The sequence below is a fragment of the Benincasa hispida genome, chromosome 1 (assembly GCF_027475165.1).
Source record: "Benincasa hispida cultivar pf3 chromosome 1, pf3_genome.v1.1, whole genome shotgun sequence".
NCBI lineage: Eukaryota > Viridiplantae > Streptophyta > Magnoliopsida > Cucurbitales > Cucurbitaceae > Benincasa > Benincasa hispida.
Genome location: NC_143478.1, coordinates 101,448,221 through 101,467,218, shown reverse-complemented (window position 1 = coordinate 101,467,218; position 18,998 = coordinate 101,448,221). Strand labels below are relative to the sequence as shown.

The following is an 18,998-nucleotide window of genomic DNA, read 5'->3' as shown; positions in this document are numbered from 1 at the left end:
TTGTCGCACTTCCCACTCCCACTTACTATGAACACTCTCTCCATCCACCTTGATATTGACCTACCCAAACACCATCCGTTGGGGGGACAAGCCAAAGGTGCCACAAGGCCGAGGATAGATCTCACGGTGTAGACTATTTAGGAGAAACTTGAAAGGTTTAAGTGAAACATCTTATGCCCCAAGTACCTCCCACTAAATGTTCTACCTAGGGATTCATTAACCTAGACAATCCGGCTACTGATTTTAGTCTAAGTCGTCTTTTTAAACTCTGCTCATAAACAACGTTTGTCTATGAAATATGAACAAGTTCAAATAGTCACATTTAAACACTTTAATGGACTGTCCATAACTTGTATACATGCATCAAATCTATCTAATTCATCTTTCCAGGTAAGTTCCTAGGTAGGAGTGTTAGTTTCCATCAACTTAAATACCCCAGCCTAAACAAAACCCGCCTTAGACAAAAGGTCCCTTATAGATAGATTTGCTACACTTGAACTTTTTATTAGCCAATTTAATCCTATTAAATTGATTAAAAGATTAAAGCCTTAGGGTTTCTAATCGTATTAGAACCGTGATCTTAGGTCTATGTGATCCAAGTTTTAAACACTTTAAAACCATGAATTAAACCTAAGTTAGCATGCATATCTTTCTTATTTCTTTTAGTTCTAATTTCTCTTTAACTTTTAAAAAGAAACAACTAAAACTATTGCGCACAAAGAGGCGTTTATAACATTTATAAAATAACCTATGTGTCATGCTTCATGCAATGACTAGTCATTACTATATATAACTTTTATATAACGCATAACAACCAAGCAAACATGCTATCATTCACCCTTATACTATAACAATTATAATATAAAGATGATGCATGTCAATGTTTTTTTTTATGCATGCATAAATATAACTCTTATATTATATGATACATGAGCATGCTCTTACATAATTAAAATCATGCTTCTCTAAATTATAACAATTACAATAAAGAGATGATGCATGATCATTGCATAACCTAAGGTGGGATTTACTATATGTGTATACCATATGACATATAATAAACATACATCGCATGTAATAAACAAAGGATTAATGGACCGAGATGAGCCTTTACAAAAATCGGAATGAAAAAACCTTATCTATTACATTTTTCATCGAGCAAACCGGTTCACAGGAGAACCGCGTCTTAAACTGCCATAGGTCTTCATCGTGTAGTAAACTCCAGTAGGTAGACGATCGTTCAGCGCGCACTAGATGATAGAAGCATAAGTAAATGATCATGTAGAAGACGACGAGGCTGCGAAGCCTGATCGTGTAGCGCGCGACAGGTAAACGATTTACCGTGTGTTACTAAGCGATCGTTTAGTCAGTTACTAAGTGATGAAGCTTACTGACCTAAACGATTGTCTAGCGCGCGCGCTTTAAACGATATGCGAGCATCTCATCGTCTACGCACGTGCAACCAGGTAAACGATTTACCTTGCATTGCTAAGAGATCGTTTAGTCAGTTACTAAGCGATGAAGCTTACTGACCTAAAAGATCGTCTAGCATGCCCTCGCGTTGAGCGATCCGCAAGCATCTCATCGTCTACATGACGTGATGCTTAGCGATCGCATACCCGATCGTCTAAACGATACGATTAACTCTTGATCGCATACCTCATCGTTTAACCGATGCATTCAACCACGATCGCGTACTCCTTCATCTTTACAATGTGATCAACAGCAATCGCGTAGAACATCTTCTGCACAATGCGATCAACACTAGATCGCCTCCTTCCTCGAAGAACTGCAACACTTGCCCAGATCGCGTACCACTCTTATGAAACGCTTGCACATATCTGCTTCTTCGCCGAACGACTCAAAACTTCAAACAAACTTTGATTACAAACTCGATAAAGATTATTAATGCCCAAAAATGCAGGGGCCTTTACAAATAATCGCAAATGTAAAAGGATCTAAATTAAATCGAGGCTTATCATCCCAAAAAAATCCATTAATCCCCCACATCCACAGCAGATTTAACAATTAAACAGCGTAGAAATGCACCCACCATGAATGTATATTTCATTTCGTTGCAACAGATGAAATCAGAGTATCAGAACTTGGCTCTAACAACAATTGAAGGATCTCTTTCCGAGAGTTCCATGAGCACATTCAGATCGCTCCGATCTCACCGCGACCGAAATACAATAATATACATTCAACACATATAGTTATGCAAACAAAACTTAATTACCGGCATGCTACAAACAACAAATTAAGAAAGGGACACAGTTTCATACCAATTGAAGACAATCTTCAATCTTCAGAACTCCAACGCAGCGGAAACCCTCCACGCGATCTACCAATGCCCAGCGGAAACGTCGACTGTAGCAGCATGAACAACACGAACTCACGACCGCAACGGGGACGACACCACCACTAAAGAGCCCCGGGTATTCTCGAAGTGAAAACTCAAAGGGTGGGCTTTGGTGAATTTCGTAGAGGAGGGTGGAAACACGAATCGTGTAGGCAATAAGCAAATTAGAGGGAAAACGATGCTATCGCATAGCAGAAGTGCTTATCGTTTAGAAGGAGCTACATAATCGTGTAGTATTTACTGAACAATCGTTTAGGAAAAGGTACATGCTAGTTTAGTAAAACCGGCACACTATACGATCGTTATTACAGCTTGAGGACAAGCATTGTTTTAAATTTGGGGGTGTGATAACTGGTAGAAATACAAGTTATTACAGCTCAAATAAGTAAAACAATGAGAGAATGCGATGGTAAAATAGGAAATATCATGTCCGAAAATGCTAAACTAAAAGGAATTGCGATCACGAGTGCTCATTGCATAAAATCAGTTAATTTACCTATTTTGTGCAGGTACAATGCGATGGCGAATATGAAATTGCGATCTAAAGGCACAATGCGTCAGCGTGCTTGAAGTTGCGATCGAAAGTCATGCGATCGTGAGAAGTTTTCTTGAAAAGGTAATCGCATAAAGACCTCACATCAAGGCGATAAAATAATAAATCATGATGGGATGTAAAGCTGATAACGGTCGATTCCAAATTTAGTTGATAAGTCGTTAAAAGCCACACTGTAGCAAGTACATCGAACTTTTGGTGACTTTTAAACGGTGCAACAGAGTAGGGAAATTAATACCGCCCATCATTGCAATCATTTGTGAGAAAAGCTGCTTCACGTTGAAATCTATAAATACCAAAGGCCTCTAGAGAGAGGGAGTTAGTTAGTCCATTCCCACACATACTTATACATATACATAGAGGGTGTAGAGAGCACAGAGATGAGGGAAAGCCTAGAGAAATCGTTCCCGAACAGATCGAGAGACTGTCGAAAAGCAATATAAATGAGAGAGGGCCAAACCTTGCGAGAGCAAGAATCCACAAATAGAACAGAGTTGAAGTGATAAAGAGCAGTGTAAAAGGCTACGAGAAGCAAGACATTGCTTATCGTACTTGCTATCTCTCAAATCCATTTGTTATTTTGTATTCAGTCATGTTACCTATGGTCATCCTAGTGAAGTGAAGTCTCAGTCATGAATGGAGTTATATGATAAGAGAATAACACATTGAGTCAGGTCTTATACAAACTCTTTGTATAGGATGCCTCCGCTCGCATGTTCACTACACGAATGATCAGGATCAAACCATCTGTGACAAGTCACAACATTTGTAACTATTCCACAAAGCGGATCACGTCCGTAGTGTTACCAAGATAAGATTTCCCTTCTATATTCATATATTACAGACTATTTTGGTTTTCACTTAAGACATAATCTACTTGTACGTCACAACATACATGCTTAAGTTACATAAAGACTATACTGGGGTATGCCCTAGTTTATTGTATATTGTACATTTTTATATTGTATTGTACATTAGTCTCTCGAGTCATTAGGACAAGTGGGAGATTGTTGGGATTGGTATCCTAATTCTCCCGGAGTCTCGTTGTTTTGTAAAGATACACATTTTTTATGAATAAAATAAGTGTTATTTAATTCTGGCATTTACTCATGTCCAATAAACAAAGCTCCTTGGTTATCTTATGTGAACTTAATCATCTATATGTGATATACAAGTGGATAATGCCTTAAGTGATAACCTAAATAGGTCTATAGTATAAGGATTAAGGTGGGATATCCTGGTGACACTACAGATACAGCTCACTTTGTAAGGTTTGCAAGTGTTGTAAACTAATACAGATGGTAGATCCTGACCATTCATGTGAAGACATGCAAGCGGAGGTGTCCTATACAAAGAATTTTTATAAGACCTGGACCACGAGATGACTAGACTCTGTATATAACGTCGTTGATACTAGACTTACATCTCACTTAAATGACCATAGGTAACACGACCTCAATCCTGAGTGTTTTGGGAACTCCTGCCTTTGAGAGTGATCCTTTGATTAGTATGGGTGAGAGTGGCCAGATTGCCAACTCAACATGCCTACCTTTTTGGGGACTTGTCTGATCTGGGAGCTGAGAACTCAATCCACAAGATGAAATTCACTCCCTTCCCGAAGCAGGGATAAGTAGAGAGATTGTCCCCTTAAGGGCTGATTCCGGGGCTTGAACATAGTGGCCACATCTTCTCTTTGGAAGAGAGGACTCAGTCATAGTAGGACTATGACTTATGTTCATTAGAAGGATCAATGGTACTTAAGGAGTTAGATGTAACTACAGAGGCATAACAGTTATTGGCCGAGCTGTACTTAGAGGCGATCTGTGAAGGGTTGTCACACTGTTGATTGGTTAAGATGGACACATAATATATCTGTGGTAAGGAGAGTTCAGTTGTCGGTCTTTAGTGGAGTGCCTGAAAGTTAACGGGTGGTGGATCTCGTGACTAAAGAGTTTAGTCAGTTATTCACGTACCGTTGGAGCTTCGAGCTACAGGTCCATAAGGTCCCCTTGGTAGCTCAATGGATTCCGTTGAAGATCAGTTCTTGGTATTGATTTGAAGTGTTGAAATTGACAAGAGGTAATTCAATTATATATGATATGATCGGTATGATGTATGAGATACATTTAATGGAGGATTGATGTAAATGAGATTTACATTAAGTACCATGGAATAGAAAAAGAACTATGGTTTATATGTTTCATGAGATGAAATATTAAAACTATAGGTTATAAATATAGTATGATAAGTTGGTTATCATTTATATTTATAATAATATTAATTATTGGATAATTAATTCTTTTTCTCCAACAACCAATTGAGTGGGAGTTATTGGTGGTTCATGGTAACCATGAGATAAAAGGAAAATTGTTTTCCTAATTTTAGTTACTTTTGGCAAAATTTGTTTTGAGTTTTCTCTCTCGCTAAAAGAAACTCACAGAGTTTGTCAAGTAAATACCGATTTACTAAGCGACAACTTGAGCGAAGTAAACGATCGTGTAGTGTTTTGTAAGCGACAGACACTGGGCTAAACGATGTGTTAAACAATCGCTTAGCTTTTGCTAGACGATCACTTAGCTTTAGCTAAATGATTGGGTATCGACCTATGCGATAGGTTTCTGTCTTCTCCCATTTGCCCAATCGTGTACACAGTTGTTCATTCCTCCTTCGTCTGCCTCATTCCAAGTCCACACAGAGCCCACCCTTTGGATTCTCATACTGAGAATACCAACATAACCTTCTTGGTGGTGTCATACTCAACTCGACATCGTCGAGGTTTTGTGGAGGCCGTTCGTGCTATTAGAGTGTTCGTGACCGAGGCGATCGCTGAGGACGAGTGCAAAGTGTTCGTGCAGTGTTGCGGCCGTGTTTTTCGAGCATTCGAGGTTGCTGTGTTCGAGCATTCATGAGTAAGGAGCGTGGAGACAAGTTGACAAACGTTCATAGTATTCTCCTTGTTTATTTGATTGTTCATGCTGTAATTTCTATAACAATTGCATAACTGTATGTTTGTTTTACGACTGTAATGTATAATGTTCATACATGATTATAATTTGGAATGATCTATTTTCTGCTGCTCATGGAAATCTCGAATTCGATTTCTTTCAAAGACAACCAGGGATATTAAGTTTATTGGTTTGTGGTAAAATAAAAAAAAAATCTAAATGTGCAAAGTCAAGAAGTAAAGTAAATATTATATATATTATACATCACAAGTGTTCGTACAAAGTTATTTACAAACTACAGGATATGAGACTTTAGGGTACAAACCCCAACAAAAATAACCTTTATCCTCCATTTTCTTAACACACACTCCAAATGTTGAGTGGACTAGCCTTGCTAATTAGAGCTCAAATACCTCCTAGTAAACCTTTCATCATTTCACATATTTTTTCCCTCTCTTATGAAATACAAAACTTCAAATAAACGGGAGGAACTTTATTATTCATGAGCATGTCCAAATATAAATATAAGAAATCTTAACATCTAAATAATTAATTTCTTTAAAGCTATTTCGCATAGGAAAACGTTTTTTCATATCAATATTGTACCAATTTGCTAATGCACATATTTTATTTATTTTGCCTCCTACTAGTTGTCTTCAAAATTATGACTCAAACAAGCAGAAAGTGGAAGCTAACAGAATCATTAAGCACCCTAATTACATTTAATTTGAGTTCAAAGCATGTTGAAAAATAGTGTCAATATAAAGAGGATTGCATATGTGTATACCTTTATAGAATTTTTGTTGATTCTTATTGAACTCCACGAAATGGAACTCCAAATCTCTAGTAGACCACCAAGAGGAGCTTCTCTACTATTTTTAGTCTTGGATTGAGTGGTGCAAACTCTCAATTGAGCTTAATAGAAGTTGAGATTATAGAGGGTTTGAGAGAATTTCACAAACTCTCATAATTTTCGATTGACTCAGCATCCATCTTCTTTCAATTTCTGAAATAAAACTATTTATTCAATAAACACATGCAAACATTAAGTTATCAGCCAATTTGACACTTCAAAATGCAATAATATAGTGGACTAGGTGTTGATTTTGGGATTAATCCATAAAACCATCAAATGTTGGATAATTTCACTATTTGCAATTTCAATTACAATTTAGTTCAATTTTTAACTTAAATTAAATTAAACTAAAAATAAATTTCCCAAAAAGAATTTTCTTACAATAGAAATGAATTCATTTAAATAATTAATTAAACAAATTTAATTTATTAATTAAAAAATAATTTAATATCAAACATTAAATTAATAAAACACCTAATCCAAACATGAATCTGGATTCATGTAATCAATATTTAAATTAATATTTAAATATTTTAAACTCTCCAATTATGTTTAATTTCGATAAATTTAAATGTTAATTATATCGAATATAATTATCCAAACCCTAACATTGAAATTGAACCTTTCAAATTCCAACCCTAATTTCAAATTTGAACACTTCAAATTTACTCAATTTTCTAATCCAGGGTTTAATATTTTACGAGCTAGTAGAGGGACCTTATGAACCTACAGATCATGAACTCCAACGATTTGAGATTAATCGGTTAAACTCTTTAACCTGAATTAATCAATATTTGTTAACCACCGAGACACACCGCTATAGTTCGATGGTTGCACTCTTCTCACTGTAGATATATTTTTGTCCACTTGATTTAACCATAACCAGTAAATCGATCATTTACAAGTCGTTCATATTTTACAACTAGGTCAAAATTACCATTTTACCCCTGTAAATACATCTTGCCCCTTAAGCTCCCATTGATCCTCTATTGAACAATCGATTTATAGTCCAACTAATAAACCATGTCTCTCTCGGCCATGAGAGAGAGGGACCTTTTTATTCAAGACCAAGAATCAGTACTTAAGAGAACAACCTATCTGCTAACCCTAAAACAGGTAGGAATGAATTCCATCTTGCAAGACTATATCCCCAACTATCTAGTCGGTCTTATCCCCAAAATGGGAGGCTTGTTGAGCAATGCCATTGAACTACTCTCACATATGCAGATCAAAAGATAATCTCGAATAAACAGAAGTTTATAGTTAGCTCAAGATTAAGATCGAGTTACCATAGGTCATCGAATTGAAATAGTCAGTTTTAACAGTAACAGTCATTGTAAAGAAAAGTGACTATTTCATGGTCCAGTCTTATGCAAAACTCTCTTGCATAGGGCTCCACTCGCATGTCTCCACATGAATGATTCCAGGATCACATCGTTTGTATTGGTATACAAAGTAGGTAACATCCATAGTGTCCCCAAGACGAGGTATCCAATCTCATCCATATACTTATAGACCTTTTTTGGCTATATACTATAACTCGATCCTCTTTTATATCTCTACATAAAGTCACAATATTCATACTATAGCCATAGATTCGTTTATTGGATTTTATAAATATTATAGATTCGTTTATTGGATTTTATAAATATTTTTTTTTAATAAATAGAATATGTTTCCATGATTATGAACGACGAGTTTTAGGACATTTCCAACAATCTCCCACTTGGACTAAAACACCAGTGGGTTACAGATATATACAAATATATAATGTTGTGAAAAAAGAAAGTACAATAAACTAGGGCATCTATATATCCTTAACAGTTAAGACATTTAAGCCTTAAAGTTCCTTGGTCATTTCATTATTCTATTTTCTTCTTGTTATAACGTATATACCTTGATTAAATGAGGATATTTTTGGAAATTAAGAAATGGAATAAGGGGAGTAAGAGAGTATTGAAGAAATGAGCGAGTAAGAGAGTATTGAAGAAATGAGCGAAAATAGAGAAATGTTTAAAGATGTCAATTTTTCCCATGGGGACCTATCCCTAACGGGACAGAGATTCCTCGTTTAGATGGGGGATGAAAGAGGGAGGAAATTTTTCCTTTAGGCTAAACGGGGATAGGGAATATGTCACACCCCCTCCCAGATTACCCTTCTTAATCCAGAAGTGAATGTGACGACAGTAGTTACCAACCCTTTTGTGACACTTACTGTCTAACTAACATCCTTAACTTGCTTAGATCCCTGGAATACATATATAACATTCACCAAACTAAGGAACCTTTAAAAATAACCTCAGAACACCAGGGATCAACAACAACATAATTACATCATCTTATCACATATAGAGTTCAGCGGTCCCAATATACTTTACTAGTCCCTAATATGAGCAACACATATGTACAAACATTTACAAAATAAACACCTAAAACTTCTCTCTAGACTTTGGACTTTTAAATGGAGTCCTTGAGTGGCAGAGTAGGATGACAGCTAACCTCTGGGGAGATGACCACTACCTGGGAAAAGAAAAACATTTGAAAGAATGAACTACTCGCCCAGTGAGTGACTTAATAAAAACATTAATCTCATGCTTAAACTGAAAGCTAGAAAACAGAATACTGGAACTAAAACATGCCAAGCAAACGTGTACATAAAACTTTTAAAACCATTGTATCTGAAAACATAACTAAACTGATTCCCGGTTGAGAGAGAACCCCCGTGGTTCAATCTCAACGTCAGATATCATGTTCAAGAGAGAACCCTTTTGTTCAATCTCTCAAACATAAGCCTGGGCTGGGGTGAGAACCCTTTTGTTCAGCACCTTTCAGCCAATGCTAGGAAAGAACCCTCGTGGTTCAATCTCATCGTCGAATATCATGTTTAAGAGAGAACCCTTTTGTTCGATCTCTCAAACATAAGCCTGGGTTGGGGTGAGAACCCTTTTGTTCAGCACCTTTCAGCCAATCCTAGGAAAGAACCCTCGTGGTTCAATCCTACTGAACTGATTAACCGTCATACTGAACCCTCGTGCACGTAGAGCAAATTGGATCCTGACGTCAAGGATCATAACTGAGGCAGGGTACCACTGCTTATCACTGAACTGAGTGAATTATTCTAATACCTTCTCTATGTACTTCAGCATCAGAATCATAACATAATTGAAACTAGGTAGTACAGCTCGGATACCTTCTCCTTGTACTTCAATATTGAGCTGAAAATACCTCATAGGAAAACATTTTCATAAAACAAGCTTACTGAAAGCTTGATCTCATAAAACATAGTTTTCATAAGAATATCATTTGCTAACGCATGCTTAACAACATTAAGAGCACATATGCTTTAAAACATAATCCAAATACTTGTAACATAAACATGTCATAGAATCTTCTTTTGAAAACTACCATGGTTCAACCATTGTACCAAAGCATATTTCATAAACTTTGTAACTAGCATGCGTTTATAAACTTTAGAGAAATGCGTTGCTTGGAACTTCTTGTAAAATAACCAACATAAAAGTAACTGTCAATAAAGCATGGATTATTAAAATATTTATAAACCATTTATAAATCATTTATAGTCACTCACAGGTCTTTCAAGTTTGCTTTCTTAAGGCTTGATAGGCTTTTCCAATGGGAGTTGAACCTACACATATAAGCATACTACTTAGTGTTTACATTAGCCTTCCTTTTAGGCCTACTCAATAAATCTAGCTCACATGCCAAGCCATCACATTGTTCCTCCTACCATTCACTTTGAGGGTCGGATACTTAGCCAATTTGGAGGGATTGGGTATCAAAGGAATGCACCCTTTGATCGCCCACACTCCCCACACTTAGAAAAATTTTGGAGCATCAAACTGCAGATTCAATTCCAATATTTCATAACTAAATTTCCAGAACTGATCTCAAGAAAATTCCTTCTACAAACTTTCTTGAATTAAGTTAGAAACATTACCTTAAAATTTCAGCTCAAAATTCCCCGTCGCTTGATCTGGAGATTCAAATATTCATCATTGGCCCCAATTCAAGCAATTGTCTGCTTGTTCAACAACTTCCAGTTCAAACTTCAAAAATATATAGCTCGTATTCCAGGCCTCATCTTAAAAAGTTTCATTCTACAAAGTTGTTTATAACTGAGTTTTACCTCAAATATTTAGCTCAAAAACCTTCGTGATTCGTCCTGGAGCTTCAATTCTTCACTGATGGCTTAGATTTACTCGAGAAACGAACCCTTCGTTTTTATTTTGCTCCTTCGTCCTTATTCCGACAAGTTTTCCCTCCCGCGGCATAGCCATAGAAAATAGACACATAGAGCTTCCGAATTCCACTGGAATTACATGAATAGCCCAAGTAATTTGTTCAAACCAATTAAATGAAGTCGGCCTTCCTGCTTACCACCGCCCAAAATCCTGCATGAAAACTCCTTATGCCACCTTGCCCATTAATGTGATGAAAGGCTAGGATTTAATCAATTTTCCTTTCCTAACTCCATCCATAATGTTAATTCAGCACTATACCTCAAAGAATTGCATGACCTCATCCATATGCTCACTATGCACTCCAACGTCAAACATGACCCTCCAACATTCGGCCAGACACCTTATGCTTGGCTTGCTACCCTATTGCAAACTACCACATCATGGCTTCCTTCTTTCTTCCATAATTCCTAAGACATGATTTCATCATAGCTCATTAGAAGACATCACATTACCTACTCTTACTTAAAGTAATTAGGGTTCGGGTTTTACAGAATATCCCCCTGTTAGCCTCTTTTTCTTATTCATTATAATAAGAAAAAATGTTTTAAATGAAAAAACTACTGAAAATATTTTCAAAGATAGCAAAAGGTCATAGTCTATGACACTAATAGACGTTGATAGAAATCTATCAATGATAGATGAATGTAGTGTATTAGTGTCTATCACTAATAAACTATGATATTTTGATATATTTGTAAATATTTTGATTCATTTTTCCATATTTGAAAACAACCCTTATAATTTAATGTCATGTTGCTATTATTATTATATAAATATTATTTAAGTTTCAAGTTTTATTGTTTAATGGTCAGCATGATGATTAAGTTAGAATTGAACAATTAAATTTAGATTACATATATGAATATTTGATTGATAATTATTTTTTCTACTAGAAAATTTGAGTAATTTTACTTCAAATTCAAATCGTCCATGTGGAACAAATTTAAAAAGATGGTGAGAAATTTAACTATTTAATTAAAAATTTCCCATAATAATCAATTAAGATAATTAATCTTCTTTTAAATCAAACAAGAAAAAGTTTGGAACCTAATTCCTATAAATGCTTCAATTCTCGTGGAAAATTTAACATATATGGCGATGAAATGAGGAACAGGTCTCCACCCTCTAGACATCTCTAGAAGTGTTAGACCATAGATTGAAATAGAGAAGAGATAATGGAAGATGGTGGTAAACTGATGTTTAGATAAAGTGATAAAATGATGTTTAGATAAAGTGATTTTCGTTTATATATATGTGTATATGTAAAACATTTTTTTTCAACGGTTATGAATATTATCACAACTTTTAAAAGTTCAACAATATTTCTTAAACAAGGTGCAATTTTTAGATTTTGATTTTTTAAAATTAATCTCTTTCCTTTCAATTTCTTACAATAATTTGCATTTTTTTTTTAAGTACAAGAATTAAAATTTTTACCAAATTCCAAAAACAAGGACATATATATATATATATTCAAATTTTGACTTAGCTTTTTAAAACATTGATAAAAAGTAGATAACAAACTAATAAATTTAGAGATGAAATGAATATTTATAAACTTAAGTTTTAAAAACAAAAAATCAAATGATTACCAAACAAAAAATAAATAAAAGAAATGATTATATTCAATTAACAAAAAAAAATGTCCAATTACTTATTTCATTTTATAGAGAATGCCCAAGTATAGATTCAGAGTGATTTTGATATCGTCAAAATCATTCATCATGTTCAAAATCACTCTCAAGCATGTCTTTATCATTAGAGATGTCCACGAGGCACGGTAGGAATTTTCCTGTCCCCACCCCTTATTCTATTCTCCATTCCCGCAAATTTCCCGCAAGGAACGGGAGAGGGATTCTGTGGGGATTAGACTACCCGTAAGAAAAAATTCTCATTTTTATCTAACATTTTTTTTTATTTCAATTAAATATTTTTTTTACAATTCTTTACACATTTTCAATGAAATTTTCATTTAAATGAAATATTATCAATTTTACTAATTAAAACAATAATACACATACAATTTAAACAATATAATTAAAATGCTAAATTTGTAAAAATTAAAATTCAACAATTAGAGCATCCTATCTTAAATATTAAGACATCTAAAGAATTAAAATAATAAAAATCTCGAACTTAAATAATTAAAACATCCATAATTAACTTAATAAGTACACAATATTAAATATATAAATATATATTAAAAATTTATAAAAAATCGGGACAAAAAACAGAACGAGGTCGGAGTCGAGGCTAAGGACCAAAAATATATTTCTCGTCCCCAGCCCCAAATTGTAAATGGTAAAAAAAAATCTCAACTCTCCCCCATTCCACGTGTATTCAGAAATTCCCCACCCATTCAGGACGTGTTCCCGAGAGGTACCAACCCCACAGATTTTTTGGACATCTCTACTTATCATCAAAATTAGAGTTCATGATATGAAAACAGTATTTAAATGTATAAAATTAAATATATGTTTGAGAGTAATTTTAAAAATATCAAAAATAAATTTAGCAATTTCAGAAACACTCAAATATGTCCTAAATTATTCATCAAGCCACAAAATACACATACATCAAAAACTGATGAGAAAATAACTAACAAAGCATCCAATATGAACATAACTCAAGGATTAAAACAACTACTCTTTATCTAGGCAGGTAACAAATGCCACTCCACCATGAATTTCTGATTAGGGATCATCATATAATTCGTTTACAATATACACATTTCCACCATTTAATACACCAAATAATACACTACCATAGATAAACTATACCCTTCACCCGCTAAAACTAGAATGGTGTGCCGTAATGATTCATAACTTGGAAACCGATGAGACTCGGCTATTCTTTTGTAACAGAAGAATTACATATCCCAAGCACCATGCCTAAATTATTTGATACAATATTCTTCTACTTCCGGGAAAATTGTTATAAATTAGATATGAAGATGAGTAGTTACCCTTTTTACCAACCGTATGCAGAAACTTCAGAACCATTTGGCTAGCTGCTGAGCGATGATGATTTAATGGTCAATTGAATGGTGAGATGGGCTTCTCATATTTGGGGGAAATTGTCTTCACAGGAGCCCAAATATCTGCACCGTTGCTGCGTGCAACTCCAGCAGTACACGAGATTGGAACAAGACATAAGCCTCTGCTCCTCAGGCTGTGGCTGCATGGCTCCACCTCCTAACAAAAGCCAATATAACCCTTGCGATAATATTCAGAAAGATATCTGGATGTCGAAGCAGCACTCAGACTTAAATCCAATGTATAAAGCAGTGAAAAGGTGCAATGGCACAGGTTGAAGATAAATTTAGTATTACATCATCTAAGACTTTTCCTCACTTGTGGACTTTGAAATATATAGAGAACCCATCAAGTAGAAATCAAGAGGAAATAGCATTGCAGGTGTTTGAACACATGACTTCTTGAAACACTTGCTATGACATCATGTTAAACCACCGATTGATCCAAAAAGTTACATTGATGAGCAAGTTAAAGTAAATTTTACATGATATCAAAGTAGGTTTTATGTTGGACCTTCTATAAATTTTCAAGCTCACAAGTGGGGAGAGTTTTGAATTATAAATTATTTATATAATTAAATTTAATGTAATCTATAAGCTCAAACTTTTGAGTTGATTGATGACTTGATGAAGACAAATAAATTTCGAGGTAAGGAACACACTGCAAATTTCCCTGAGGGAACAGACGTTGGTTTTATTTTTCTTTTTAAGAAAAAGTGTTTTATGAAACATATAATTTTAGTCAAATCATGAAACAAAAGGTCCAGCATAGGCTCACCTGCAACAAAACAGTGGGTGTGCTTTGGAGATATGGAGCACTCAACACCTGAAAGCACGCCAAAATAACATAAGAGAATATGTAACGATACTTGAGAGTTCTAGCAGCACAGATACACAATTAGTATTTAATAAAGTTCATTGGAAGTGGCAGACAAATTTTCAGTCTATGTCACAGATGAATCCTGGTGGATGTCGATAAATTTCTCTGTTCTAGTCCTCCACCATCCAAACTACACCAGTTTCATGGACTTGGATGATAAAAAAATCAATGGTTAAAAATCAGGCAAACAAGATTACATTAACTGTGGTCACCAAAATTCTCTTACGTCACAACACAATCATAGTCTATACGAAGAGAGAACCATAACTGGTTGCACTACTGATTGATTCAATCTTGCAGCTCGTGTTCCATTGCTGATTAGAGAGAGAGAGAGAGAGATGGAAGAAAGGGACACAATGACTAAATACCTAAAACTAAAATAGGTATAGAAGAATACTTCAGCAAACAAAATCCAGTATCGAGAGAGAAAAAGCGAGGGAGAGACATAAACCAAATTGATATTAAATTTTACACCAAAAAGATCCAATCGATTTTTAGCCACCGATTGATGCTCAAAAGGTTTTGCATGCAAGTACAAACTAGTGTCGGATGAAAAATATGGAAGTGCGAAAGAAATATATTCCCTGGACCAATTAGAAGGAATTTATGGAGGGAAAAAGTATCATACAGGCCATAGGCTATATGCATGGCATGATAGCCATTCGTATCTGGTACCCATATCAGAATTAAAAAAGATCGCAAACTTTAAGCAAGAAAATCATACCTTGACTTGCTCGTGAAGGAATTGGATATATTCCATTGCCTCCAGAAGAACAGATGCCGTATCTGTCTGCAGTGAAATTGTACAATTTTAATTCAAACAAGGCAATGATTTAATACTGATGGCAAAATTACGAAACATAGCTTTATGGATTTCAAGAGCCAAAATAAAATTTGGTCCAGATCATCTAAGCCCTCAATATTATCCTGAAATTTCAATATAAAAGATCAACTTCTTTGAATATTTAATTGGTTCCCAACAAACCTTTCCGTATGGTGAAACAAGTTGTTGCAAGGCCATAATTCGTTCACCCAGTTTGTCTTTCCTCTCCTGTAGAAAGAGAATGTTACTAGGAAAACCATGGTATGGAGGGACAGAGCATATCGTAAAGAACAAAACAGGACGATATAGGGACTAATCAAGTGAAAAAATAATGAAATATTAGACCACCCAAAACAATGTGATCAGAAAGCCTGTCTAATGGACACCCCAAAACTTACTATATATATACTATTAACACTGATTAATTATCATTACTATAGGAACTTAATCTTCAATATGCTGCTATGTGAAGTTGAACCAACAATAGGAACCTTAGAGGAGATAGAGAAATCAGTCTTGTGTCGCTTGGATGTCAGAGAAGTGAGAGCGCTCTCATCAACAGAGCATAGACTCCTCTTCTGTTCCATCATCGTTTCTACGTCCATCACTTCTGCCTGGAACGGAGATCATCAAATTCAATCAATCAAGATGCAAAGAACATAGGAAACAAATATACAATGTTGTAAGTCAGAATGAGTACTATATTTTCATATTGACTTCAGATTTGTGTCTATTTAGTTCCTAAACTTTCAAAATTATAGATTTAGTCCTTGAATATTTGAATTTTTTAAAATTCACAAATATACTAGACATAAAATTGAAACTTTAAGGTTTCATTAGACATAATATTCAAATTTATATCTAATAGAACAATTATTTCTAAAGATTTCAAAATTTTCGAAGACTTATTAGATACAAATTTAAAAGTTTAGAGACCTATTAAACACTTTTGGAAGTTTCAGAAGTAAATGGACACAAGCCTCAAAGTTTAAGGACTAAACTTGTAATTTAACCTTTCATAAATTTATTGAGGGGAAGAAAGAAATAGCAAAGATACTAAAAAGAGATTTGATCTATGAAAGATCTCAAACAACAAAAGTCAACTGAGAAAATCTGCAACCATACAGGTTCAAGACAGGGATATTCTTAAATCCGTGTTCGTGTGTTTTTACATATAAATACATATTGTTTGACTTTTTTTTACCAAAATGAATATTACAACCAAGTAATAAGACTCCCACCTTCATAAGTTTTAATTAAATGCCTTCAAATAATTGCATTCCCATAGAATGGACAAAACATTATTACTTTGATGCAGAGGTTCAGACAGCATGCAGATGATGTATATCGCATTGGATTGTTAAATTAATAACAAAACCCAATCATGGTCGTGGTCAGAGGTCAAACCAACAACCTAAAAAAAGTAGTATAATATGATCCATTTGATCTACTACATTAACAACAATTATCGATATTAATACAAAAATACTAAAAGACAAAAGGAATACAAGTGGACAAAAGTTCCATAGTTTAATGACGGTCTCCAACAAATATAATATTGAAACCAATAAGCACAATTAAAAATAATAACTAAGAAAAGGGTAGGGACAGAGGTATACTATATTAGGATAAATAGGTTAATAACAACGAGAGCAATTTACATGAACTAAACAAATAAATACACTCATCTATTAGCAATTCATCCCCAAATTAAAAGGATCTAGATTTTGGCTTTTCGCACTGAGCATCTTGACCAACAAACAGTTAAAAGATGCATCTTTTAATCGAAATTTGGCTCTTTTTGTCAGTAAAAAGAGGAAAGACAGTGAAACCTTCCATCACAAAAGACAACCCAAGATATGAATACACAAACAAAGTTACAAAAACTAATGATACATTGGAATAAGAAACGGGAGAACACCTGTAAATTTTTTCTTTTCCTTTTACTTTTTGACACAAAAGTAAAAGTGTTGGGTAATTGGAATCCAGAATAAGTATTATATTAAACCAAGCAGGTGATATAAATGAAACAAGGTGGGCCCAGATATACAAATTCTTTTTCATTTTTTTTCTTTTTCAAAACCAGATAAACAAATTCACACTGGCATGGATTAAATTAAGAGAATATGTAATTTGCGTACAGAATCTTCATACCCCTTCATTTAATATATTGAACATACCAATCAATGGCAGAAAACCAGACAGTAAAACCAGATTATGATATATAATGAAACGAATAACACAATTATCAAAAACTCCATAAAACATTACACGGTTTAGCAATGGACACAGAAAGAAAGAAGACAAAAGAAAAAAAGGTTAAGAAAGTATTCGCTACTCGAAAACAAGAAGACAAAATACAGTAATTGAAACGCAGTTCAAGAAGTATTCCTGATTTTTTTAAAAAAAAAACAAATAGAGAAATAAATCAAACGAAAAACACACCGGGAATTTAGCGGAAGCATTGCAAAGAGAGCTCGCAATCATCCCGACGAAGTTTAGAGCAAAAATCCGTCCACAGGAAACAACAAAGCAAGATTTTCGATCGAGAAACGAAAGCTCTAAAGACTATAATCAAATTCAGTAGAACAATCGAAGAACAGAAGCGCGTTTTTCCACGTTAATCGATTTTTGGACTTCGAAGAACAAATTAATCTGCGTATTCACTGGAATTTGAAGGTTTAGAAGAGTATTAAAGTTCAAAAGTGGAGTGAAATTGAGGAATCAAAGAAGAAGGAATCCACCATGAATGAGGTTTTTCAGAGAGGGAAGAAGAGAGTTTGAAACTCTAGTGGGAAAGGGGAGAAGAGGAGAGTGAAGGTTTATTTGAAAGTGTTTAAATAAAGAGAGAAAAAAAGAAAGACAGAAAATAAATTAATAAATTTAGAAAAACAAATAGAGATATTTGAAAATTGAATATATTTGTTTTTATATATATTTTAAAAAATTGACAGCTAATATCCAGCCAGGAAGGGAGGTGGAAGAAAATTAGGCAAAGGAAAGGAAGTAAAATTGACCACAGATGGAATTGTTTTTTCCAAGGCTTAATATTTACTCCTTTTTTTATTTTTTTAATAAGAATATTTACTAACTGTAAATTCTTTTTCCTATTTAAATATTCTAAATGATTTTTTTATCCTCTCACCTATTTGAGAATAATAAAATTATTAGTTAGAATATTATTTTGATTTGATGTTGGTTCAATTTTAGTTTATGTATCTCTTAGAAACCTTAAATTTATTCTCTATGGTTTATTTATTATTGATTTCTTTTGAAAAAAAAA

At 34.3% G+C, this 18,998-nt stretch overlaps 1 protein-coding gene across 2 annotated transcripts; it reads right to left on the bottom strand.

Moving 5' to 3' along the window:
* Positions 1-13,611: 13,611 nt before the first annotated feature.
* On the bottom strand, positions 13,612-18,622 carry LOC120092323 (transcription factor bHLH153-like). 2 transcript variants are annotated; one of them, XM_039050507.2, is made up of 7 exons: positions 18,161-18,531; positions 16,957-17,129; positions 16,207-16,329; positions 15,878-15,943; positions 15,617-15,682; positions 14,791-14,838; positions 13,612-14,172 (listed from the first exon to the last, which is right to left on the bottom strand). In XM_039050507.2, the coding sequence occupies exons 2-7, from the start codon at positions 16,960-16,962 to the stop codon at positions 14,014-14,016; spliced, it is 468 nt and encodes a 155-aa protein (XP_038906435.1). In that variant the 5' UTR covers positions 16,963-17,129; positions 18,161-18,531; the 3' UTR covers positions 13,612-14,013. The 2 variants fall into 2 exon arrangements, with proteins under 2 accessions (XP_038906435.1, XP_038906434.1); XM_039050506.2 differs by lacking the exon at positions 16,957-17,129 and having other exon boundaries at positions 18,161-18,622.
* Between the last annotated feature and the right edge of the window lie 376 nt (positions 18,623-18,998).

Coding starts and splice junctions, on each gene's coding strand:
- LOC120092323 (XM_039050506.2), bottom strand. CDS start 18,202: ATGATTGCGAGCTCTCTTTGCAATGCTTCCGCTAAATTCCCG. Junction 14,839..15,616: donor TCCTTCACGAGCAAGTCAAG/GTATGATTTTCT, acceptor GCGTGCTTTCAG/GTGTTGAGTGCTCCATATCT. Junction 14,173..14,790: donor CACCCACTGTTTTGTTGCAG/GTGAGCCTATGC, acceptor GGCTTTTGTTAG/GAGGTGGAGCCATGCAGCCA.